The 27,022-nt window shown below is 44.1% G+C and overlaps 1 protein-coding gene across 1 annotated transcript in view; it reads right to left on the bottom strand.

The window, feature by feature from the left end:
- Positions 1-1,619: 1,619 nt before the first annotated feature.
- Spin1 (spindlin 1) overlaps positions 1,620-27,022 on the bottom strand; it is a 50,498-nt gene continuing 25,095 nt past the window's right edge. Inside the window, exons 3-6 of the mRNA XM_032885261.1 lie at positions 24,845-24,893; positions 13,935-14,188; positions 9,597-9,830; positions 1,620-5,289 (exon numbers count right to left, since the gene is read on the bottom strand). Coding sequence (XP_032741152.1) covers positions 5,090-5,289; positions 9,597-9,830; positions 13,935-14,188; positions 24,845-24,893 — 737 coding nt within the window. The 3' untranslated portion in view covers positions 1,620-5,089. The remainder of the gene's footprint in view (positions 5,290-9,596; positions 9,831-13,934; positions 14,189-24,844; positions 24,894-27,022) is intronic.

The following is a 27,022-nucleotide window of genomic DNA, read 5'->3' as shown; positions in this document are numbered from 1 at the left end:
AGGCAGGAGGATTAGGAGTTTGAAATCAGCCTGGACTATGAGCTCCAAAATCCAAAATGTGACGGGGAGGGAATATGTCTAGAAAGTGTCTTCTACAAGGGAGGGGCCCGACTCTGGATTTCCAGAAGTTATGTAAAAAGTCAGAGGCACACATCTGTCATCCCAACAGTGAGGGGATGACGAAGGCGGGTGGGGATCCCCGATGTTCACTGGCCAGCCGAGCTGCACTGGGGACTCTGGGCTTCAGTATGACACCCACTGCCTTCTACTCCCAGCCACTACTGGAGTTACTGCACCGACAGTACACACAACACACACAAAGCCACCGAATGAGTAAATGAATCAAGAGCAGCTCTAGATCAGTTCTTCAGTTACGGAGAAACAGAGGCCTGAATTCTAGAGACCGTGGCATTCAGGAAGATCAGGGATTTGAGGCCAGTCTTGGCTAACGTGAATCTTTACTTCAAAGTACAGGCATGTAAACAAACACAGATGATCTGGCTTGCCATTAACTCTCAAGTCTAAACAACAACAACAACAACAATTCACAAGGTATTAAAGGACTGACTACTGAAGTGATTAATGATTAAGCCCAAGGCCTCAAGAGACCTAGACAACACAGGGTAAAGTCCACACTCCCCTAAAATCCCTGGACAGTCTCCATGCCCTGCCCTGCCCTTCTCTTCTGAGGAGGGAGAAAAGGATTAATTGTAACAAAGTGACAAAACAAAACACTCCAAGCCAGCTGTCAGCATGGCCCTTACTAAGTAAACATCTACTCAAGCCCCATTAAGTATTAAATGTTTCTATCATCAGAGTTTGGCTTCCGAGTCTCCCAGAGAGCCACAGCTTATTTAAATACATACTCCATTCACTGGCTAGAAGCGTCCAACCCTCCGACTAAACTTTCTTACTTTTTCCAGAAAATACTTACTGAGCTGTACCTTCAGTACACTGCACAGTGACTCATGTGCCAGACTGAGTTGTGGGCCCACTCCCTCCACCACCCCAGATTCTGACAGGCCTGGCTGCAGACACTCACTGTGACCCCAGCAGCACCAAGCCCTGAAGCCACCAAACACACCATTCTAACAGCAGAGGAATGCAGGAATTTCCCTATCTGACCCTTAAACACAGTAACATTAGTCAGGATAAATACAGAGACACTAAAAAGGAGTCTATTTAGAACATTATTTTCTACTTACCGTGTGGACTCGGGTTCCCACGGGACAGAGCACAGGAGCTAACGGCATCCTACACTACCAAGTTCACTGACTGCTATGTAAGTAAGAGCAAAGGCACTGTGGGCAGCATTCAAAGGATGGGGAGGTGTGAGAACACTGCACACCCGTTACTGAGTCCTTTGTACAATGATCGTTTTAAGATTAAAAGTCACGGTTAACTAACACTTCTCATTAATGTCAAATCAAAACATCAACAGTTAGATCCATGGAATGACAGCTACGCCTGCCCAGATCTGATGGCACTACTGTCACCAAACCTTCATTTCCTTCTTGTTCTATCAACCTTGACACTTCCATGTGGTGGAAAACTGCCTGACTTCAGAACCCCTTTCAGAAGCAGATTCGACACAGCAGCACAAAGTTCACAGCCAGAAGTTGCACATAAAGGGTTTATTTTGAATGTTTTAAGGAAGGATAGAGTTACATCATAATTATAAAAATTACTTACAGAATTAACAGAGTTGTACTGTGTATACTTCTAAATGCAGAGAACAGGGAACTGTCTACACGTTGTATAAAATAAAATTAAAATTAAAAATGAATTCAAGCTCAAAAAATGAGGTCGTTTTTCTAGTTTTAAATGTGAACACGAAGACCTCTGAACTCTACTCGTTCGTTCGTTCGAACTGCACCAATGGTGGAGAATACAGAGAGCGCAGCATTCCCAAGGAACACAGACATTTCGGCCATGATTATTTTGAGTATTTTTCCTGTGTCATCTTTGGAGGACCTCCGTCTCTCAGACAATCAGTGTTAAGTGTTTTCAGGCACTACAGTTTGTGTTGCTCAGAACAGTCTTCTTTCTAATGGGTCTACAGAGTTCAGAGATTCAGGCCCAATGCACTTTGGGGTTTGGCACATAAAACAAGAACAGAAATGAAATCTGGCTTAGAAGCAACTGTGATTTTTAGAGCGTGCACAGTCCCTTCGAATGCTGCGTGACATATACAACTGGAATCACCTTCTGTCGGCGCTACGACTGCTTCACCAGTGCGTCTTTACCCTACAACCACTAGAACAGCACAGTAAGCAAATATACAGGAAACCAAAAGCAAATTGAAAGAAAGAAAGCAAGAAAGAAAGAACCTAGGTCTCTTTAACATGCAGGTTTAGTTAGTTACATTGAACATTCTACTTAGAAGAGAGCATGCAAAAATGGATGGTCTGCTTTAAGGTTCTTCTCTGAAGTTTACGTGGCAGCCTGACGTCACACACGCACGCACACACGATACGATACTAGAGCAGGTAAGTGAGGAAGGCCAGTAAATTTTATACACAGATTCACTGCTTGTGTTGCCACAAGCCCCATGAAAATTTTGGAAATTCATGTTCAACTCCTAAATGAGGAGTCAACATTCAGATACCAGGACAATGCAAGCAAGGCATGCAGATCTGAACTGTGAGCCTAAGGGGAGCCCAAGGCGGCAGGCTCAGGAGTCCGTCACCATTCAGGGTGGTGGAAGCCACCAAAAGAAAAGAGAGGGAGGAGGGGTGAAACAATTAAAATACAAACAAACAAATAAAAACCTTCCCCTTCCCTCTGCCTTACATAAAGGCAGTATTTGGAATAGTGAGCAAAGTCATCCCCGTCTTCTGTTGCAACCCCAGACCGGGAGGTCACGGGTAACCAAAGCCAACCTAGGTTGCTTGCAGAAAACCACAATGCAAGGCATCAGATAATGGCAGACATGTTGGAACTGATCCAGTCCTCGGGACATTTCGAAAGGAGTTTGACTTTCCAGTCACCGTGCATGTTCTGCACCATTGGTGCATGCAGGACACTCTCATCCACTTGTACCACAGATTACCAGTATGGGCTGGAAGAGACAGACTCTGCTCGGAGATTTACATGCAGGACAACACCCGGTCACGTATACTAGAGGCACCCAAGACTAGGGTAGATCACACGGCTTTGAGAAGCTTGTCCCTGGTGCCTAGGAGAAAACACTGAGCACACGGTGACTGCAGCCAGGGACGGAACTGAGGTACTGTGTTCACATGGTGAGCAGTTGTGACCACCCTGCAGCACAGGGCGGTCAGCCTCTGTGAAGACTAAATGGATATCCAATAGCCATGCGCCTTGAACCGTGACTGACTTCTTGCATTAGGAAGAACCCCAACTAATTAAGCATACCTACACTTGGTCATCAGGAAGAACCCCAACTAGTTAAGCATACCTACACTTGGTCATCAGGAAGAACCCCAACTAGTTAAGCATGCCTACACTTGGCCACGCCTCTGCTGTTTGCTTGACAGCATCAATACTGTGCAGCCACAGATAGATTTCCAACCTCCACGAGACTGATTCTACAAACTGTCTTTCTCCAGCTGACAAGCTACCAGGCTTCCTACAAGACAAAGTGAGAGCGAGCAGAGGTTTGGCTAGTCAACCAACTGCATGTCAGTTCTATTTCAGCTTCAAACCACCTCACAGGAGCAAATCATGAATGCACTTGATGGCGAAGAGCTGTGATCCACCCATAACCAGCAAGGATGACCGTCCAGTGACACATCATAGACATGCAGAGCCCGGAGGCCACGGAGGGGATAAACCTGCATGAATAACACACTTGGAGCAAGAACAGACACTGCCACAACAGGGTCAAGGCAAGAAGCCATATTGGTCTAGCATTCTCTGTGGGGGAAAGCCAGGAGGAGTGGGAGAGAGTAAGGAAGGGGAGAAGAGGCCTTCTGACCATAATCATATATCAACAATAGTAGTAATAAAAATTAAAAAGTCCCAGAGAACTTGAGAGAAGGCAACAATGCCATACTTAAAACTTACATCTCTAATACAAATGCACTGTTCTTGCGGGGATCTACGGCACATACAAACCCTGGATTTATTGTTGCCTTTTAAGTCCATGTAGTAAAACCCCGCTGACAGGTGTGAACAAATGGACTAATGTGCCGTCTAGAAGCACATCTATATTATTCCATGTGAACCAAGGACCCGGGCTCTATTGTCAAAGTAGTTATGATTAAAGAGTAAACAACAACGATAACAGAAACAAACAATAACAACAAAAACCACAAAAAAAAAAAAATAAAAAATAAAGCTTAGAATTGAAGGCAGCCTTTTACCCAGATTTCTCAACAGTTTACCAGAATTCTACTGTGGGTCATTGACTGTTTATGGCTAATTTATACCTGGACTCAGCCAAAAGCCTCCGGATTGAAATGGTACTCAGAAATTCTGACTTTTGAAACAACCTAAATGTCTCTGTGTGCTTCCTGTGCCCAAATTTAATTTCAAACAAAGAGCAGGCATATTATAAATATGACTGACTTGGATCGAGCACTCCTGTTGAACTGGAGAAAACATTTTCACCCCCACCCCAATCCGCAAGGAAAGGCGTGTCAGTGGTGAGTGCCTCTGTGTGTGTATAATATATACATAGGCACACAGATGCAGATCTAGACAGGTAGCTATATAGATACATAATCTCTCAAAAAAGGCAGTAACAAAAATAACAAACTATGCTTGCATTGTGGCAGCAGAATAAGACAGTGTCAGAGTGAAGGGGAATGGGTACAACCTATCCAGGTTTAAGTGACTATGATGCTAGCTTAACTTTACCACCTTGCTTGTCACCCCCAGACGGCCTTCCTGTGAGTGTGAGGGAGGACCCCTCACACAGACGCTCTGAAGAGGGAGGACCCCTCACAGATGCCTTGTGTTTGAATCAGTCTGCACTATTCAGAACAACACCAGCTCTGCTGGTGGAGATTGTGGGTTCGCAGGGACATCTAAGCTTTCATTAAACTGGAAAGCAATCGAGTCTTTATGTCTACAAATTATACATTTAATAGTTCCACAAATTTGGCAGAGTTTGTGATGACATCTAGGATGTTTTCACCAAATCGTAGACGTAAATATGGAAGTCGTCATCAAACTTGATGAAATAGACAGAGGGCTTGGCCTCTACTTGATGGATGACCATGCCAGTCCTTTTCGAGCCATCTTCTTTGGCATATTCCACTTGCTTGCCTACCAGGCTGTCCACAACTTCTCCTGGCTCCCTTTCTGCTGGAGGCGAATCATCTGTATTTAAAAGAAAAAGAAAAAAATCACGTCAATGTTCAGATATATCACTACCACATTTTGCAGCAAATATAAACACTTTTAAGACAGCCTGAGTTCATCATGATCTGGTCAGGTTAACATTTTCTTAAAGGGCTATCCTGTAAATATTTCAGATACATGGTCCATGTCCCCGAACTCTCATCTATGAAAATGCAGCACCAAAGTGATCAAGGGCAATCCGGATATTAACTGCCAAGATGTGCTTTAGCAAAATACTTCTCACGTGTTTGCTGAGCTCTATCCAGACAGATATGAGTGATTTAAATATTATACCCCAAACTCCTTGGGATCACATTAAATTATAACTGCAATCATCTTATATTAATTTTAAATGCCTCTGAAACTGACTTTCCTACAGGGCTTTCTGAGAATGTGCCGCTCATTCCCGGTGTGGAAGCATCACTAGGGTCTACCTGTAGGTCTTAAAGCTTCCCTTCCTCAGGTTCAATGCAGCCAACCACCTTCCACCCAGTTTAAGAATAAAGGAGATAAATTCTCCATGCTTTACAAGTAAGCACTAGGTGAACTCCACCCAGGCAGGAAAATGGAAAATCAGATCCCGGGAGGATGGCCTAGTTATCAGCACCATCCCCAAGAGTCCAGGCTGTAGTTATAGTTACCCCTGGGAAAACACAAAATGACAACAAGCCACTACTGCCCACAACAAGACAAAGTGGGATGGGGGCAAGACTATATTAAAGCTCTTATAGGCAGACGGGCTTGAGGGTGGCCAGATGTCTCAGGCACACAAAGCTACCTTGCACATTTGGAAGCATAGGAGTTTACCACACAGCTTCCTAGTGTAGCTCATGTAATGTGTCTACACTAACAATCTTTGTTTCTAACCTCTCACTGGATGACAATGACAACCCACTACAACAGTGATCACTGGTACAAACACACACGCTACAAACTGCACAGGATCACATACACGGTCAGTTCTTTTAAACCGGAAAGTGAAAATAGAAATAGCTTTTCTCAAACACTCTCTTCCCTCTGGTGGCATTATCCTATTACCACACACTTGCACAGAAAGCTTCCGAGTTTACCAAGGAACTGCAAATGCATGGTCCCAACTGACTGACAGAAACTCTAAAATTAAAGAGTCTAGACCTCCTACTACTGGGGCTTACTTAGACAGCAAAAGGACTGGATTCAACCCACAACGATGGGGCTGCTTCAGAACTACCAGAATGCCAGCACAATTCTAATGGGAGACAAACTTCCAAACAACTGACAGGAAATCCGGAAGCTTAGAAAGGCACGAGAAGTAGTTGGAGAAGATGCAGCGTTAGTGTGATGTGCACATCTATTCTTAAGAGCAGTAGCACTTGTTGTGATGGACTCTCTCTCTCTCTCTCTCTCTCTCTCTCTCTCTCTCTCTCTCTCTCTCTCGGCTGCAGAATGCTTTTAAAGAACACAGTTCTGAATATAAATCCTAGTACATAAATATTTCCTTTGTAAACATGAACAAAAACTTTTTAAAAACAAAGCAGTCATTCCAGACCAGACATGTTCATTAGTAAGTCCTCTTAACTGGCTTCCTCATAGGAAGAACTTTTTTTAAAAGGTTTTTAAAGAAAAATAGAAATGACTGTCACAATGCTAAGAGTGTGGGCCTGCCAGCCACAAGTCTCAGGTCAAGCGTCCATGTGCCTAAGGAGATGATCCTTATAGAACAGGTTTAGCCTGATGTGCCTCAGTTCCAGCCCTCAGGAGGCTGGGCTAGGGAATTCTGAGTTTGAGGTCCTGATAACATAGCAAGACACTCTTTCAAAACAAAACAAATCAAATACTAATTATTGAATAAACAGGCTTATCTAAAAATCACATAAGAAAACAATTCGATTTATAATAACTTTAAAAAATTTCTTACGGGCAAAACAAAGGAATGTTTACTCTAAAAACTATAAAACATTGCTGAAAAACATCACAGATCTCAAAGCTTTAAAAGGCATTCTGTCACAGACTGAAGACTTGCTTGTACTTGCTAACAGAGGGCAGCACATTCTGCCCACAGACATGACCAACCCGGTCAGAATCCCAGCAGACTTCATACGCATTGCAAGAGACCCAGACTAAACAGCCAAGGCAGTCCTGGGATGAACGAGGGCAGAAATCTCACACTTGTGATTCCAATATTTACTACACGACAATGTCAATGCAGTGTGGGAGCTGCAACGAGAGACACAGAAACAGTGAACAGAACTGGGGGTCCAGACACATTCACATATCCACAGCCAATGATTTCCAACAAGATGTCAAAACCATTCTATGGAGGAAAGAACAGTCCTCTCAATACATGGTGCTTAGGCACCCGGGGAGCTACATGAAAAAGAATGAGCTGGCCTCTTCTACCCTGACCTCACACTATGCTAGTTAAAAAACACGTCTAACCACAAGCCATTTAAAAGAAAACAAAAGTTACAATCGTAGATTGGGCGATTCTGAAAACAGCAAAAGCACAAGTAACAAAAGACAAAGGAACTGGACTAAGTGTCCGTCATCATAAGAAAAGACAGATGAAAAAGCAGTGTACCTGCTCTCCCAGCACAGGGACATGACACAGTGCAGGAGGATGGAGACTCTGAGGCCAGCCTAAGCAACGCAGCAAGGATCTGCTGCAACCCACCCCACCATGAGAAAAGACAACCCCAGAAGGAGACTATCGGTCAACCTGTTTCTAATGAAAGACATGGATCTAGAATACCAACTCCAAGCAGTCACTTCCAGAGATACACAAATGCCCACTAAGCACACAAAAAGATCCCTGTGACATCACTGGTCACCAGGGAAACACAAAGTAAACCACAATGAGAAACTCCTTCAACCCAGTAGAAGAACCATTAGAATGAAAACCAGCACATGCTGGTGAGGCCGGTGCTCAGAGCAGACCCTCACCCACAGCGGAAGGCTATGTACAGAGGCACAGTTGAACACTGCAACCTGGAGATGCCACCAAGACCAAGGAATTCCATTTCAAAGTACATACTAAGGAAAAAATGCGAACACAGACCCACAGAGGATCTCACATTCAGTGTTTATAGAACACCAATACTCATAGTAACCAAAACCCAGGAACAACCCAAATATGAATCAACAGCTAGACAAATGAAATATGGTATAATCCATACAATAAATTATACTTGATCATCATCTACAGAGAATAAATCCTAAAGCATGCTCCAACAGGGGGAGCCCTGAAAGCATGCTAAATAAAAACAAGTTACAAAAGACCACACAAGACCCATTCACATGAGTAAAGGACAGAGAGATGATAAATAAAAACACTGGGCACGGTGGAGGCAGGGGGATGCGGAATTCAGAGTCATCTTCAACTAAGTAGAAAGGTCAAGATCATCCAAACTACCATCTCAAAATAGGTGGTAGGCAGCATGGCCTTTCTGAGGCAGCGGTGCACAGAAGCTAACTGCTCCCATACCACACACTGCTGTCAGCGAACCGAAACGCACAGGGTTAACTTTACAGTACAAAAACCAAACCAACCAACCAACCAAACCAACCAACCAACCAACCAACCAACCAACCAACCAACCAACCAACCAACCAACCAGCAAAATGAAGCTGCCCTGTGTTTGAAGCAAAACCTGCATAAACACAGGGTAGACTCGTGTTAACCCCAGCACTCTGGAGCCTGAGGCGGCAACCTCTCTCTGCTACCGTCTCAGAGGACAAAGCCTGAGCTCATAAAACCATGCCACCACCCACTTCCACTCTTCTCTCAGTCAGCGCGACTCAAAGTTCTCTCCAGTGCAGTTGTGTTTTTGTGGTGCTGGAGATGTAACACAGGGCCTCATGGAAAGCCCCCTCTCTAGCCCTGAGGTTTATCTCAAGGTCCCAATTAAGCATTTTTCTGAAACCAGTATTCTTGCAAGTTCAACGTTCACAATCAAATTACCCATGCCAGTGACCTGCTTCAAAATAAATCATCTGGGGGAAGGAGGTAAGACTGGGCTTACAATGAGAGTAGCTACTAAAAACAACAGAATGGATTTACTTTATTCCCTACATGGCTACATACTTTCCATTAATAAAAAAATTCACAAAAATGTTTTTAATAATTTAAAGTAACTTTTCCAAGTGATTACTTTATCATTTAAGATTCACAAGGAAAAATTTTTACTATGTACACAAAAAAAGCCCCAAAACCCCAAAACACACCTGCAAACCTGTTACTCAAATATTTTAGTTAAAATACAAATTCCTTTCAAACCACCGAAGCCAAGTCGCCAAGTGTCACTTACTGGAATCGGGCATAATGCGGAGGTCGCCTTCTTTGTAATCATCTAGGAGCTGGTACATGTACAAGACGGGGTCTTTCTCATAGGTGATGTAAAACCATGTGTTCATGACAGGTGCCCGCGCCAAGACCATCCCCCTCCACTCATCTTTAGAGCCATCCTCTGTTTCAAACATGTGCTCCACCGCTTTGCCAATCATTGTGTCCGCTAAGTGTGCATCGCTAATCCGAGATGTTGCTGGAATTAAAAGAGCAAAGTACTTCAGCAAGTGTTACCAACAAGAGTCAGTTTACCAAAGGACACCGAGCTGTGCCCGTGCAATGCATTAATGAACAAGTGGCCAACGGACCTCAGATGAGCAACCAACTACCAAACCAAACGCCAGGGTCTAGTCCAGCACAGACATGGGCTAAACAGGAAGAAATCTGCCCCAAGGGGGGAAACGATCTGTTTTCTTCCCTTCTGAACTCAGTTGCTCAGTATGAAATATCCAAACCACAGGTTGTAAGTGGTTTCATTATCAGTTGGTTAGCAGTTACTTTGAGCTAAGAGTTAGCATGAGACTCACTGGTAGGCAAGAAGAGCAGTCCTTATACGCAGCACACATGTTGCCTCTTCCTAGTGCCCGTGCCCACCCAGCCTTACATATATAATACAAAGAATAAACCTAACATGCATTTATTATTGTTCTTAAAGAAACAGGTTCACTTCTCATCACCGCTCTGGGAAGTTATTCTTATGCCTACAATCTATTCTCTATAGCAACTAGAGTGATCACTATGGTCCCTGAAGAAAACTGTCATTTAAAATGCCCCCGTCCTTCAGTCCCTCAGTCTCTCTCCTCAACTTGAGGTATTCTCAGACTACCCAGACCAAGTTCTTTCTCTCTTCAGGGGACAGGCTATTTCCACAGCAAGGTCCTTAGAACTCTCCAGGACAACTAGGGACCAGTGGTACTACCACAGCCGCCATGTGCTGCTCTGTTCCTGGTTAGCAGCTCCATAACCTAAAGCTGTTGTTTTATGGAGCTGCTGACCTGAGCAGTGTCTAGATATACCCATGGAGCAGGGCCATCTCTGTTCCTAGCACTTAGAGCAGTTTCAGGCTGTCTGTGAGGTACCAGGAGACAGCCCAGGAACAGCCCTAGGTCTACTCTGCCATTCATACAAAAAGCAGGTGAAGAATTACCAGTCTTTTTGCATGTTGCTTTTAATACAGGACAGGTTATAAGTCTAGTCCTCACATTCTGGACAACTGTCTTTCAAAACTAGTCAGTTCCCCTTTCTAGTCACTCACCCAGTTTCTCTATTAAAAATCAAGAAGAAAGGAAATTCAGACTTTCTTGGCAGGTATACTGCTACTCAATGTACTCAGGACATACAACTTGTTCATGGTGTTACATATGCAACTGCAATCAGAAATAGCATGAAATCTGCTCTACCGAATACTTAAAACATACATGGAAGGAAGCCTGCACACACGCACTCACTGACACACACAGATACACACACATACACCCAATGGCTTCTTCAAACCAGCAATCACTAAAAATTAAGTAAAAGTAAAACAATTTCACATTCTTTTGCAAATCTTAAAGCCTGATTAAAAATGTTTAAGATATGCTAGTGTGCGTATATGTTTATACAGTCGTGTAAAGGCCAGAGAAGTACCCATGGATCCCTTGGAGCGGCTGTGATAGGTATTTCCTGTTCAGTGGGTGCTGAATGGCTGTGATCTTGCTGAATGCTCAGCAAATATTAAGTGCTAAGCCATCTCTCTGGCTCCCTTAAGGTGTAGTTTTCATTCAACTACCATGTTCATGTTGAACTTCAAACTATCATGTTTTCAGTTATAGGAGATCCAGCCCCACAATGATCTGACATTGAAATATTCTTCTGATTAAAAATCAGAATTTGAAGGAACACTTCTGCAAAGATGATACACAGCTGGCAATTAAGCATCAGGTACACTCAACCTTGTTATCTACACACCTCACACCTACAGATGGTCACTATCAAAACAGAGCACAGTAATGCTGGCAGAGATGGAGAACTGAACCCCTGTGCGCTGCTGGTGGGGCTGTAAAATGGTCAGCAACGTAGGAAACACTGTGGCGGTTCCCTTGAAAAAATACAAACTAGAAGATGCCATGATCAAGCAAAACCACTTCTGGGCAGGTGGTTTGCTCTCCACCCAGAAGAACAGGAAGGTTTCAGGGCAGCCAGACATTCACAGCAGCTTCCAACATGGAAGGGCTCACAGATAAACAAAATGGGGTACAAATGTATATACACTAGAGGTGACTTTCAGTCCTGAAAGGGAAGGCACTCCTGCCACCTGCTACTCTGTGAATGAGCCCTGAATACATGACACTAGATGAGATAAATCAGTCAGAGAAAACCCAATTCTCCTGACACCATTCACAGGGTGTGTATACAGAGTAGCCAAATTCCTAAGGACAAGAATGGTGGGCACTGGGGGCTGGGGGCTGGGCAGGGAGAAAGGGAAAAGGATGCTTAACAATTACAGAGCTTCGCACCTGCAAGATGAAGAGGCTCTGGAGATGCTCCACGACTTAACGTGCTAGCGTTAAACGCTACACACGTAAAAACAGTTCTAAATAATAAACTCTGCACTGCTTTTGATGTTACACTGCACACTGGCCATCTTTATCTATCTTGATATGCTTGGAGTGTGTGTGCATGGGGGGGTCTGACTTATGCTGACCTTTCCAACAGACAGAGGGAACTCACACTGTGCAACTCATTTGAGGGTGAAGGGACAAATGCTTACCTTAACATTAGGAAAGTAACAGGCTTGGGCACCCTATGGGCCTCGCCTGAACTACTGTGTCTTCACACGCTTGCAGCTAGCTCTTTCCCTGGCCCTAGCATCACTACACAGCTCAATATACACACTCGAGTGAGCTAGAAGACTGTTTCCTCAAGAAAGCAAGTAACTTTCTACATCCTACTCTCAGAGTGAGCATTAAAGTTAAGACTTTTAAGTATCTAGCCAAGTATGGTTGTTCCTACCTATAATCCTAGCCAGCCCTCCATAGGTCAAGGCAGGAAGATGGCAGTGAGCTGGAGGCCAGCCAGCCAGGAGAGCACTGAATTCCTTACTGACTGCATCAGACACAGAGTAACTTGCTGACATGAACCATCCTTTGGACTTCTCTCTTCAAATTGCTTTAGTTTACAACCATGATCCACGCCATCTGACTAGCACCAGAAAAGAGAAAACGATAGAGACCACGTGCTGCCCTTGGTAACACACAGCCAGGTATGCTCACACGGTCTCTCTCTGCCCTGTGCAGCCAGGTGAGAAGTATTTCCCTAGAAAGCAGACACAGACTGAAATCCTGGGTCAGAAGATTCATCTTCACACCTCTTAGGCACCACTTAACACACCCGAAACACGGTGGTTAAGGAAGTTACAGCTTTCTAAGGTGCCAATAAGCAATTTAACATCCACGTTTACAGTGGGAGGCCTGACCTCAGGTGCACTCGAGCTGCCACACTAGAAGAGTCACCGCCAGCTGTGTGGCACATGCCCATCACCCCAGCTAGTCAGTCAGGAGGCTGAGACAGGAGGAGGCTTGAGCTCCTGAGTTAGAGACCAGCCTGGGTAAGAGTCAAGTGAGCTATAGATCTGCCCTAGATGGGGCTAAAACCATTTGTAGATCTTTCCTCAGAAAAAAGTTGAAAACATAAACATAAAACTCTGAAAATAGAATTGTGTTTTACTGGAATGAGAAGACGTTCTAGCTTTGTGGGGCTTTTCAAAAGTTACAAAGCCTTAAAGACAATTCTGAAAGAAAATAAATCAGTATTTTAAGTAGCAGTTAACAGCAGTAAATGCTCTGAAACATATACTTTTAAGTAACATTCGTTGTGCATATCCTACTTAAAATGCCATCAATAACCAGCAGTTTTAGCTTAGACATTTTATAAGGCAGGCCTGAGGCCACCTGACATCACCTCAGGCTTTCCACTTTCACCCTTCCTGAAGGAAGGACAGAGCTTACTTCCTAGGTGCTTCTGCTGCAGTTCCAAGCACAGGCGTGAAAGGTGACGGGTGGAACGAGCCAATGCTAACCCGACCACACCCAACGGCTGCAGACTGGAAACCGCCAGTCAAGGATGTATCCTTATACCCTTTCCCTGCATCAGACCTGAACTACGGCTTCAGAACAGCAGCTCTGGGTCAGTTCTGCTTTAAGTGATGTTTATCAGAGGTGCTTGAGGTCTAATACACATCAAAACATTGATAATGAGAATCAAAAGCATTCAATTATCACGTTTAGAAACATTGTTTTTAAATAACTTTAAAACTTACCGACTCTGTCAGGGAGGACCTCAAGTGCAGAGACTCTGTCATCCTTGTTCAGCTCTAGTCCATAGACACAGTCAAATCCATCATACTTTATGAGATACAGGGAAGGGTTCACAGGCACCTGGTCCAGGACAGTCCCCTTCCACTGGGTGACAGGGCCGTTGCCCTCTCTCCACCCATGCTGGATCCTGCAGCCTACGATGTTCCGCCGGGGCTGGGACACAGGTTTGCTTGGTCCCACACTGGTCCGATGTTTTCTGTATTCACACATACAATGTATTATTCTCACAAGAATGCATATCTAGACCCAATATAGCCACCAGCTTGCATGTTCATTATACACGATCCTAAGGCACAGACGAAATCCTACTGACGAGCCAGGACTGCCAAGTGTGAGGCCAGCCCAGGCTGCATAGCAAAATGTGCTTCAAAAACAACAGACTAAAGAAATGCCTCGGTAGGTGACAACACTTGCTGACCCTGCAAATGACCCAAATTCGTTTTCCAATAGCCGTATGGTATTCTTTAACTGCCTGTCCTCAGCTCCAATGCCCTTTTCTGGTCTCCTCAAACACCAGGTATGTATGTAGTGTACATATATGTATGATGGAAACACTCATAAGCACATTAAAAAAACAGTATTTCACTCCTCCCTTAAACTCTAAGTAACCTTAAAACTGACTATAAATGATTGGACTGTGCGTGCATGCAATACAGTTCCTTCAGAAGCACAGTTTATCTCCTCATATACTAGAATGTCTCACAAGCACATTTTAATAGTTTATGACAAATACTAACATACGAAAAATATTGCAGTAACATCAAACTATATGGTGTTTCTCTACTACTAGTGGTTGAAATATTTATATAAAATGCTATTGGTGTGTATGCCCACATGCACATGCGAGAATGCGCGTATCAGAGGTCAGAGGTGCTATCAGGTGTCCTCCTCTACTGCTCTCCACCTCATTTTTCAAAGCAGGGTCTCTCACATAACCTGGAACTTCCTATTTAGGCTAGACTGGCTAACAACGAGTTCCCAGGATCCACCCATCTCTGCAATGCCCACAAATAACTGAAGTTAGAAACAAATGGCCCATCTGGGGACCCAAACTCCTGTCCTTATGCTAATTCAGGAAGCACTTTACCCACTGACTTTGAAATAAAAGGACAAAGGACAAGACTTGGCTTGGATGCAATCGAGGCCCAATAGAGGACAAAACAACTTGACAGACACTGCTATATGACAAGAGCAAAGCACGGCTGAAGAGGCTTCCTTTCCATTTTACAAACATGTATGACAATCACAATTTCTTAAAATAACAACAACACACAGTTACAATAGCTAAAGATATATAAAAAATATATTGTTTACATGCTCTTAGCCTTGTAGAGGCCCTGGAAACAATAGTCTCTTGAAAATATGAGGAAGAACTTCAGAGCCAAAAGGCATTGAGAGGGAGAGAGGGAGGGAGGGAGGGAGGAAAGGAAGGAGGGAGGGAAAAGCTGGGGCACAGTGGGGCTGGAAAAAGGAGTGAGGAAAGTGCAGCTCTTAGAAGCCAGACACCTCTACACCTCCTCCCCCCATCCCCTGCCCTCAAAACCTCTTGGAAAAGCAGCACACCTTCTTCCTAGGGAGAGCCATGTCCCCAGGCCACCCCACTAAGCCACCTGACTAAGCAGGGTGTGGATAGAGCCAGGAATTAAGTAAAGTCCAGAGGCAGATCCAGAAAAACAAACAAAAAAACCAACCAAAGCAGTAGACTCAGGTGGCTAAGGAAGAGCCTGTTTGAAATAAGCCAGCTCGAGCTAAGCTTGGGGAGTCTGAGGCCAAGGGGGCAACTACTTATCTCCTCCCTTCCCTTCCAGCCTTGGAGTCCTGCTGGACAATATGCGAAAGTACCTTAACGAGGAAAGAAACGTTCTTGATTGAGTTGTGATTGGCAGCAGAGGCTGGCCAGGAAAATATATTCATGTCAGATAAAACTGTTACTGGCACTAAGCAAAGGAAAGAGAAGCTGTCCAGTTGACTGTGCCAAGAGGTGCCCAGATTAAATATTTGTTTCTGGGCGTTGTCTGAGAATGTTCTGGAAAGAGGTCTGGGCTGAGGAAAAAGAATGTGACCTCAGCAGTGCAAATGGGCTTCACTCAGCTGAGGGCCTAGACCCAAGGGCAGGACAATGGTTTTCTCGCTCCTGGTTCTCCAGCTTTGCACTAGGACTGAACTCCACCATCAGCTCGCCTGGGTCTCAAGCTCACACACTAATGACTGAGAGGATTTCCTTGCCTCCATATTGCACGACTCAACTCCTCATAATCTCCTAATTCTCTTCCATCTCCTATTGGCTGTCTTGCTCCAGAGAACTCTTACATACAAGCATGTACCACAGAACAGAGAAGCTCAGAATGAGATAGTTAGGTAAGACACAGCAGGAAAAAGCTAAGCAAGGGCAGAAACAGACAACTGAGAGAATTCGCCCATGTAGACAGCCTAGAGGGACCTGAGGAAAGTGCATAGGTTTCTGTTTATGCAGACATGAGTGGTGAAGGAAGGCTTGGAGCAAACCTGAGGTGGCGGCCTGCGTAAACAGCGTATAAGCACACAAGCATGTGAACACTACAGTGCACTTGAGGAGGTCAGAGTTGAGGCTCTTCTTATGCATTACATGTGTTTAGGGAATTGAACTCAAGTCACCAGGCTTGTGAGGCAAGCACTTTTTCTCTCTGAGCTATCTTACTAGTTCCCACAAGATCGCTTATTACTGAGATTGCTAATTCAGTGGAGACAACTGCTCCCTCAGGGGTGAGCAGCAATGGATGGTGGTGATTCTGTAGAACTCACAAGACTCAAGCTCACCTAACAGGAAGAGGAAGCAGCTGAGAGACTGAAGTGGCAGACCAGCTGACAGCTGCTTCTAACAATACTACAATATGGTGTAGTACCTTTACATGATTTTATGTCTCTGAAAACAGTGCTTTTGTGCAGTTCTGACATATTTTGTCCACTTAAAAATAAACTGTATATTTTATGGCAATAAATGATGAAATAATATTGTCTGCAAACTACTTAATACATGACATACTTTATTTACCCCTCAAATAGTCACAAATCCTCCCGGGTCAATTTCAGGTGTAAGGGAATCACATGTCAGTCTCATACTATTTGAGAATCAATCAAAATATGTAACATTTGTAAACATAGATTTAACACAATTCTCAATCTCTCTCACACACAACCAGTATAAGAGAAGAAAAGTTTCAATAAACCCATCAAAAGCTTCTAACTACCAAAAAACACTCAGACTCAAAAGAGAACTTCTAGATACGTGTCATTTCCAGGAACAACCTTCTGGGGGAGGGAGGGATCTCGGAGGGTCTTAGAACACCCCATCTTCTCAGTGATACTTTTACCTTTGTCTTCAGGCAATTAGTCATTGCCTTTCACTTCTTACACCGTGACCCAGTGAACTCCCCTGTAAGGGAGCAGGCTTACAACAAAGCCTAAGGCAGGTGCCTCACCTGACCAAGGAAAAGACTTGGTCACATATCCCAGTTCCTAACTCCAACATGGCCACTGTAGCACCCCAAATCCTAAACAAGAGACACTCTCATTTCTTCTCAGGATTGCTTTGTCTACTCTAAATCTCCACCACTGCCCTCTGAACCAGGGGCTATTTTCCTAGTTCTGCACAAGAAATATCACTGGGATTGTGATGGAGATTATACTGAATGATGGCTTTCATCTCCACAGTATGAATTCTGTCTTAAGTAAATCATGAAGTCAGCCATAAGTCAGTATGTAACGTAGGCTTTTCCTACCTTATCCTACTTTACTTCAAATGTTGATTCTGATGCAAATCCTGCATTTTCTTTTTCTTCTTATTTACTCTGTGTGCACATCTGTGTGTGTATCAGTACCGTGGTGTGTATGTGGCTCAGAGGACAACTTGCAGGAATCAGTTCTTTCCTGCCATGTGGACCTTGAGATAAAACTCAAATCACCAGGTTTAGCACCAAGTATCTCTCTCTCCTGGCTGTGGCAACTCACCAGCCCTTTTCAGTTTTTGAAGGCAGGGTCTCACTCGATGGCCCAGACCGCCCTTGACCTCACAGTGAGTTCCCTTGCTTCAGAACCCTGGGTGCTGGAAGCAAGGTGCACATACAAGGTATGTGAATGAGAATGGCCTCAAACTCATAGATCTGAACGTCTGCTTCCCAGTGGATTATTTAGGAAGGCTCGGAGGAAAGGTGTCATTAGGGAGTGGGCTTTGAGGTTTCAAAAGCCCACACACACCCAGTCTTACTGTTTCTCTGCCCTACATTTGTGGGTAAGATGTAAGCTCTCGGCTACTGCTGTGCATGCCCGCCTGCCTGCCGTAACACTCTCCACTATGACCACCATGGACTCACGCTCTGAAACTGCATGCAAGTCCTCGGGTAAGTGTTTTCTTTTTAAGTTGCCTTCTTGTGGTGTCTCTTTACAGCAACAGAACAGAACTATGACATATGCCCAGTTCAGGGTACCATTTTCTATCTGTTTATTTAGAGAGAATCCTTCTCATGAATCAACAAGGTACCACACATGTCAAAGCCTCTCCATGCAGAACAGCAATATCCTAAGGCAGTGCATGTTTAGGGCTTTACTGAAAGAAAATAATGAATATTCACTGACACAATTAATGAGGAAACAGAGGATGTTAGTTAGTTAATTAAACTCTGTCACTACCCCAAAGTAACAATGCAGCTATTACAGTGAAGGGCAAGGAGGGAGCTCATTGGTGGAGTGCTCACCTACCAGATCCAAGCAACGGGTTTGATAGCCAACTCTGTGAAAGAAATCTTAAATTATAAATAAGAGCTTAAAGATGTTTTAAAAACATGAATGCAAGCCAAATTTTGCTGCTAACTCCGGGGTCTTTCCAATGAAGTTGGGGATGGATGTAGTTTGCTTGAAGGCCTTGTTAAGGGCCACTGGCCTGCTCCAGCAATTCCATGCATCTCTGTGCTGTCAAACACATACTGAATCCCAGGCAGGGTAGAAACAAGGGATCCAAGACAATTCAAAGTCTTGTCCCAAGACCTGAGCAAGACTTTGCCAGACAGTGGCTCACTCAAACGCAAACACCGGAAAAGAGGCTCTCGATTTGCGAGGGGCTGGGAAATGATAGGATGGAAGGAAAGAAAATGAGACAGTTGGAGGAAGAAAAGGAAGGAATGATGGAAGTATATTTTAATTAAAACTACACTGTCTAAAACCCTCAAAGAAAAATACTGTTTTAAAAAGGAAAGAACAAAAGAACTCAAAGTTTGATGTGTAGGGAAGTGAGGGTGGAGAAGGCAGATCTGGGAGGAATTCAGAAGGAGTGAATATGATCAAATTACATTGCACAAAATTCTCAAAGAATAAAAATTAATTTTTAAAACAACAAACACTAGAATGACAAGTTACCACTGGGACTTTCAATTCTACAACTGTTTCAGAATCTTGTGAAATTGAAAATGCTTGAGAGGTTGAGATGACTCAGTGGGCAATGGGCCTCCTGAACAAGCAGGAGGAAAACCTATGTGATGAGTTTGATCTCCAGCACTCACACCAACTGCCCTTTGGTAGGAGATGAGATCCCTGGGGCAAGCTGGCTAGACTGAACTGAGCTCTGAGTTCAGGTGAGAAATCTGTCAATCACTGGCCTCCAAATGCACATATTCCCCACCCCCAGCCCACCAATGTAAACACACACAGGATGCTGAAAGGGCAATCCAAAAAATATTTGCTCTTGTGATTAAAGAAAACTCACTTCTCTCACTATTGGGGGAAAGTGAAAGAGAAACAGAGGAAAGATCTTTGTGAAGCTCTCAAAGAAATGGGAAAATTTTGGAGTGGAGAGTATATTTCAAGAGCGAAGAAAATGTAGTGATATAAAGAAGAAAAGGGAATAATAGAAAAAGGAAAATTAAATGGGGCAAGGTAGAGGGAAGAACATGGAAGGGATAATTAACATCAGAAGCCTTAAAAACTACTTATGGGGGTGTGTGTGTGTATGTGAGAGATGGGGAGCAGTCAGAAGAGAGAGGTGGTCAGACTCCCCAGGGACTGCAGTTTTAAGTGGAGATTCCAAGTTGCCATGTGGATGCTGGGAGCTAAGCCCTGTTTTCCTAAAGGGCACTAAGTGCTCTTAATTACTTAGACCTCTCCTTAGCCCCCAAATCAAAACAACAAAGACCACCTGGGAAAACTAACTTGGCATATGGAAGGCCTCTACAGTGGAAAATTCATAGACCAAAAAAAGAAGATACTAGAAGGTGGAAAGATCTTTGTGCTCATGAACTGACAGAAATCACACTGAAAGCTAAAGCCACCTATAGATTCTGTGCACTCCTCATCACAATCCCAAGGACATTCCTTAGAAAACTAAAAAGAAAAAACAATCACCAAACTGGTGTTGACATCAGCAACAGACAGATGGACAGAGCAATCCCACCTAAGCAAACCAGCAAAGGGTGGAAGACCATGTGCTCTCTCACACATGGTCCCTGGATTTTAAAAGGCTCAAGAAAGAGCTAGGTACAAGAAAGAAAGAAAAAAAGAAGAAAAAGAGGGTGTCAGAATACAGAATGCATGACATGAAAGCTGAGGTGGTCCACAGGGAGGGGCAGACAGAGATCAACAAACTGGGCATGCATGAATAGCCCACAGTGAAATCCATTACTAATTTTAAAAGGAAAAAAAAAAAAAAAAAAAAAAAAAAAGAAGCCCTATTCTGGTAGCCATACTTAATCTATCATATATGTATGTGATGATTTATATATGCTGTGCCCAGGGAGTGGCATTATTAGAAGGTGTAGCCCTGTTGGAGTGGGTGTGTCACTGTGGGGGTGGGGTGTGTCACTGTGGGGGTGGGCTTTAAGACCCTCGTCCTAGCTGCTTCCAGTATTCTGCTAGCAGCCTTCAGATGAAGATGTAGACCTCTCAGCTCCTCCTGCACCATGCCTGCCTGAATGCTGCCATGCTCCCGCCTTGATGAGAATAGACTGAACCTCTGAACCTGTAAGCCAGTCCCAATTAAATGTTGTCCTTATAAAGAGTCGCCTTGGTCATGGTGTCTGTTCACAGCAGTAAAACCCTAACTAAAACAATGTACAATAAACAACCTTGTCAAGTACCACTGGTGAGTCTTTCCACCATAGCTGGTACTGTTAGGTTAAAGCAACTCTTTTTCTTTGGATTCTATAAAATTTAGAAATAAACAAAAATCTTTGGGTTTTTTTGCAAGATGCAAACAATTAGAAAGAGAAAAACATAGCAGTTGTTATGTTGTAAAATTCCCAGGTGGTGCTGTCATTTCCTGATTTAAAATGACAACATAAAAACAAGATGAGATAGAATAGTCTCTTCATTCGAGACACCCTGGTTTCATGTAAACCCTATGAGAATACCAGCAATGCCTGAGGAAACTCCACATTACTTAACTGAGCCAACCAAGACGACGAAAGTGGTCCACGTTCTGACAGACTTAACACCACCTGTTAACACTGTGCTTCACTTGGACGCCTGCACCAAGTGCTGTCTAACCTGAGTGTGACTCAGTCCCCAAGAAGCTCGATGGATGTGATGTGGTATTTAACCCACTTCTAGACCTAGCTCAATTACCGGGTACTAGTCAAGCCTCAGACACGTTCCCTAATCTCTTTGAGCATCAGTTCTTTTTTTTTTTTTTTTCTTTTCTTTTTTTTTGGAGCTGGGGACCGAACCCAGGGCCTTGCGCTTGCTAGGCAAGTGCTCTACCACCGAGCTAAATCCCCAACCCCTGAGCATCAGTTCTTGAATCTGCAGTTAAGAGTTCATGACTCCAACTTGACAAGGGTACCGTGAAAATAAGATCCCACCACAAACCAACAAAGGGGTAGTGATTGACACCCCGGTTAGTGGTGTGCTCGCATCTTATTTACAGTGGACTCCTTCAGTGGACATTCCTGTAGTCCGTCTGCCTGTGCATGTACACGCACCTAGGTATGGACGTTGGATGCTAACACCTCAGACTCTCCACTTTATTTTCTGAGACAGAATCCCTCGTTAAACACAGAAGTCAGAAGACTGGGATAGGGGACCTGCCAGGGAGCTCCAGCAGACCGCCTGTCTCCGCACTCCCACCACTACCCCAGCACTGGGCCACAAATGTGCACTACTGCAGCTGCCTTTCAACAAGGGTTGGACGTTAAACTAGGGTCCGATGCTTGCCAGGGAAACTGTAGACTGTCTACCTCCAGCATTTACTCTCTAAAAGCAAATTAGTGGTTTGGGTGTGGTGATGTTTACATGTAATCCTAGCACTTGGGAGGCAGAAGCAGGATCTTTTTGAGTTAGGCTAGCCTGATCTACATGAATTCGGGGCTAGCTAGAGGTACAGACATAGTGGGAATTTATAACTTAAAAAAAAAAAGTCAAACGAAACTAGTGAAACACGTGGTACCTTGTTTATTCAGGACAGTACCCTAAAATGAAGACCCATCCACCATTCAAATGGAGGAGAGTTAACATGACATCTAAAAATAACAAGAGTGCCCACAGCACCTGAGTTCACGTGGATGCTTCCCCAAGCGAATTCTCACTCATGGCAACAGCATCCCAAATAACTTCATGGGGAAAAAAGGCAGAAAGGCTGGTCTTGATGCTAGTCTCCCAAACCCAGCAGATAGCCAAGATGATCCCCACTGAAAACAAAATTAAAAGCTGGCTATAGCACTTGCCTAGCTCGTTGGGGCCCTCCCTGGATTGGACCCCAACCGAGACAGCAGAGACAGCAGTCAAATTTCACGACATTTCTACCATTTCTGCTGAGGTGGAGTTGAACCTTGAATCCTCCTAGAACCTCCTAGGGACAACTGTGGGAGCTCTGACTGCAGCTCTGCTGATTTCCCTCAGCATCTAACTCTAAGGTCTCCCTGAGCCTTCCCACAAGGCAGCCCTGTCAAGGATGGGGTGGTGAGAGAAGCTGAGGTTCTGTTTTGCATTTACTTTTCATTTTTTAAGAAATGTAGAAAGAAACCTATGCCAAGCTCCAGACACTCAGTGATCTGGTCCAACCCATCAAACAGGAAGAACCTGCAAAGCAGTGTCCTTTCCTCTCATTCAAGACACAGCCAGCACCCAACAAAGGAACCTCTGCTTTTCCTCAGCCTCGTCCACCTTCAACTCTCCAGTGAGAACTACTTTCATTTCACTCTCTGGGGCGCAGCAATGCTATGACAGAGCGGATGGAGCTCCGCAGATGTGAGAGCACATGAGCTCTTTGGTTGGTATGCCTGTGAACCCTGAAGTGTTTTGTTTTTAATTTATTCTTTGACAATTTTATACATGTATATCATATATCTCAATCAGTTATACTGACAGCGTTGAGACGCAGGTGTTTATTTCTTGTGCCTGAAGGAGTCAAACCCATGAGATAATGAATGTGTAGCATTACTCAGGAAAGGGAACGAGAAATCCTTTGTACCGAATACATGCACATACTATGGAGTCAAACAAATGTCTGACCTCTTAAGTCAACGACATTTTAACCAATAGTAATTATTTCAAAATAGAGGTTTTAAGAAGGGATGGGGGTGGTTGGGATTTAGCTCAGTGGTAGAGCCCTGGGTTCGGTCCCCAGCTCCGGAAAAAAAAAACAAAAAAAACAAAAACAAGAAGGGATGGGGGAGTGGAGGAGCTAAAACACTATACCTTTGTATTCTTCTTTTAGGTGGCAAAATCTAATCTGAGTGAACCGCTCTGATCTTACAAAGGTGGCCTCTCACTTGTCTCCCACCCACTGCACAGTATGTGAGGTTTGTATTTCTGCTGTCTGAGGCAAGAGTCAGCTTAGCATTTACACCATGCCAATGAGGAGAGCCCCACATAAACGATCACATCACTGGATGGATACAGCAAAACCAGGAAGACGGTGAGGTAAGGTAAGGTAAGGTTTTTCATCTCAGGGAAAGGCACACCACTTACCTTACAGTTTCTTGCTTTCTAGGTCATTTCTTTAGTGAGTATTATATGTATACTATGTACTCGACTGAATGTGAGACAAGACTGGTTAAATCATCAGCCATTACTGAAGGCACCCCATGACCAAGAAACCTTTTCCCTTCAGCTCCACTGATGCAACTAAAGGACTCAAACACACTCTGTGACTGCCTGGGAGTAACTGCACCGACCACTCACATGGCAGGAGGAGGATGGCCTTCAACGGTAACTTACACTCCCTAAGTTCTCAAGTCACTGTTAAGTGGGATCTCCATGAAGTGGGAATGCAGAGCAACGACAGGGCTCGGATACACTTGTCATTTTAAATACACCCCAAATGCCAGGTCTGGTGACATGTAGGCACACATGGGACCCCAGCAGGTTGGAGGTTGAGTCAGAATTACATGTCTTAGGTCACCTCAGATCACATAGTGAGACAATGTTTCAGAAAAAAAGGGTGTTTAATTCTATTTTAAATGGGATTTAAATTATATTTTATATAAACTATATTACATATAAATAAAAATACTAAATTATAAATTACAGGTACAAGACAGAACATAGCAGCTGGCTAGGCGACCCTAGAATCAGATACCTCTGTTCAGCTCCTTGGTCTACAGCAGATCAACACCTAGAGGTTTACCTTTCACATGGGCTTTTCCCCACTGTTGTTTCCCACCATGCAGCTGGCTCCCATTAAGATAGAGGAGGACGGCGACTCAGAGACTAACAGGTGAAGTGCACACCTAGCACACCATCCAGCCCAGGGAAAGAGAAGGGACAGGGAGGGTGAGCATGAACAGTCCCTGGGCTTTATTTAAGTGAAGAGAGGATAAAAGCCCTGGCTCTGTAAGAGGTGGGTAGTGCGGGTGCTAGGTATGGAGAAACAGCCTTAAGCATTGCTTACTTGTGAGATGTCCTCTTCTTCATCATGTTTGCAGAGACTCCAGCATGGCCTACAAGAGAGTCGAGTTAGAGTCAGCAAATAGTGGGTTAAAAACGAAACCCTACTTCATAAAGCTTGAAATTGATCAATAACCACCAATGTATTAGAACATGTTTATCGACTTCTGAAAAGTAGATACTTCTGAGCAGACAAAATGACCAGTGATTCTTCACTCCCAGATTAGCCATAAAAACAAAACCAGTTACATGTATAAAATTAATGCTTACTCCATTACAACAACAAATGGTACAGAATGAAACTCGTCTTCCCCTCTATAATCCAGAAAACATAGGAACCATCTGGTTTGAGACACCAGGCAGAAAAGGCCTATAGGAGCAGACAGCAAACCCTCAAACAAGGCAACCACCAATGACCCTGAATCCATTTCTGAAAGCCTTTTCTGGATAGTGGCATTTGAAGTGGGCAGGACCTTGCCAAGCAGAGTGCCACACTGGAGTTAAGGAGGACCGTCTGTTATTAGCATGTAGCAGTATAGTGTATAGATAAGGAGTATAGATAAGGAGAGATACTCAGAAGAGAACTCCAAAGCTAAGTGGGCTGGGGTCCAGCAGGGGTCCACACTCTGGCTAAACAGGAATCCGAACAGGAATACATTCTGAGAAATCACAGACCCTAACCACTGTTTAAATCCCATCCAGCCACCTCTTAAGACTAGTGGAGTCATCAGAAACAAAACAAAATAAAAAACAGGACTCAGCAAGACGTCCTTAACAACCTACAGAAAACAGAGTACCAAGTCCACCCTCAGCACCTGCTTCACAAAATGTCCTACTACCTTTCTTCAAAATCACTTGACAAGAAAGGTCAGGTCTGGGTGTCTAACTTACTGCTAAAGCATTTGCTAGAATACACAAGACCCTTGGTTTGACCTTCTACACACATACACACACGCGCGCACACACGTGAGAATGAAACCAGTCCTACCTAGAGACCCAGAGAGCAACAGGCCCTTATCTAACACATGGGAAGCTAGGACTCAATGAAGAAAAGAGGAGCAGGGAAAAGCAACGGCCAAAGTAGAGCTTTGCTGAAATTCCTGAGCACAGACTGACGAACAAGCAGGGAGGGAGCTGTGCAGAGGACCCCTAAACTAACTTCCGACACCACGGACAGTATCTTCTCCACAAGAGCTAAACAGGAAGCACTTCTGAACACAGCAGATACAGGGAAACGAAAATCTGCTGTCAAACAGCAAATCCACCCTCAATCCACCCACTGACAGCCCAAGTACCTTCCAACCACAACAGGGGGCCCTGCACACAAACAGTCCAGCTGCACCAAAAACAAAACAAACAAACAAACAAACAAACAAACCCCACAGATATAAATTCGGGACAAATGTCTCTATGGATTCCAAAAGAACTTCAATACAGTATGATTAATTAATCAAAAAAACACAATAACCTTAAGTACACATAAGCCTAATTAGAGAGTCCTGAAATCCAAAACAAACAAGCAACCCCCTGGGGGGCATCTGTATCACATATATTTAGTTATATAAACTGTCCTCTTGGCAACTGGTCTGAACAGGAGAGCGGAAAACCAGAAGGCCACAGATACCTGAGAAGCCCCACAGACAGCTTGAAAGCCATGTCACATGCATTTCCTCTAGAGTCCAGGTTAACACTCCCCCACATATACTAGCTATATGCTGACTCACACCACGAGTCTAATAATATCCTTAAAACATCCTGAAATTATACAAAATATATTTGCTTGCCTAGGTCAGCATTAAACTGGGCAAAGTTCTCTGAGCATTTAAACCGGATCCTGAACTCGCAGTATAAGACACAGTCACAACGAAAATGGAAAGAATAAAGTCTCAGCACTTGGACACTGCAAAGCAAGCAGCACCGTTTCCCATCAGGGGTACACATTAGAGCATGAAGAAGGCTTTAACACAGGGCAGAAAATGGCTCTGTGGGAGGCCAGAGGACTGAGGCAGGAAGGCTTCCTCACTCACTATTTGCCAGCTCCTGGGCCTTCGATGGAGTGGCACACACAACTTCAACAGCTAAGGTGCTATGCAGCCAGAGACAAAGACCCACTGAGGGAAGAAAGGGTGTGGGGAAAGGGGGGTTAGTGTGTGGCAGCCACAGGTAGAGCAGGAGTGAGAGC

The sequence above is a fragment of the Rattus rattus genome, chromosome 14 (genome assembly GCF_011064425.1).
Source record: "Rattus rattus isolate New Zealand chromosome 14, Rrattus_CSIRO_v1, whole genome shotgun sequence".
Classification (NCBI taxonomy): domain Eukaryota; kingdom Metazoa; phylum Chordata; class Mammalia; order Rodentia; family Muridae; genus Rattus; species Rattus rattus.
This window is presented reverse-complemented; position numbering and strand designations above follow the sequence as displayed.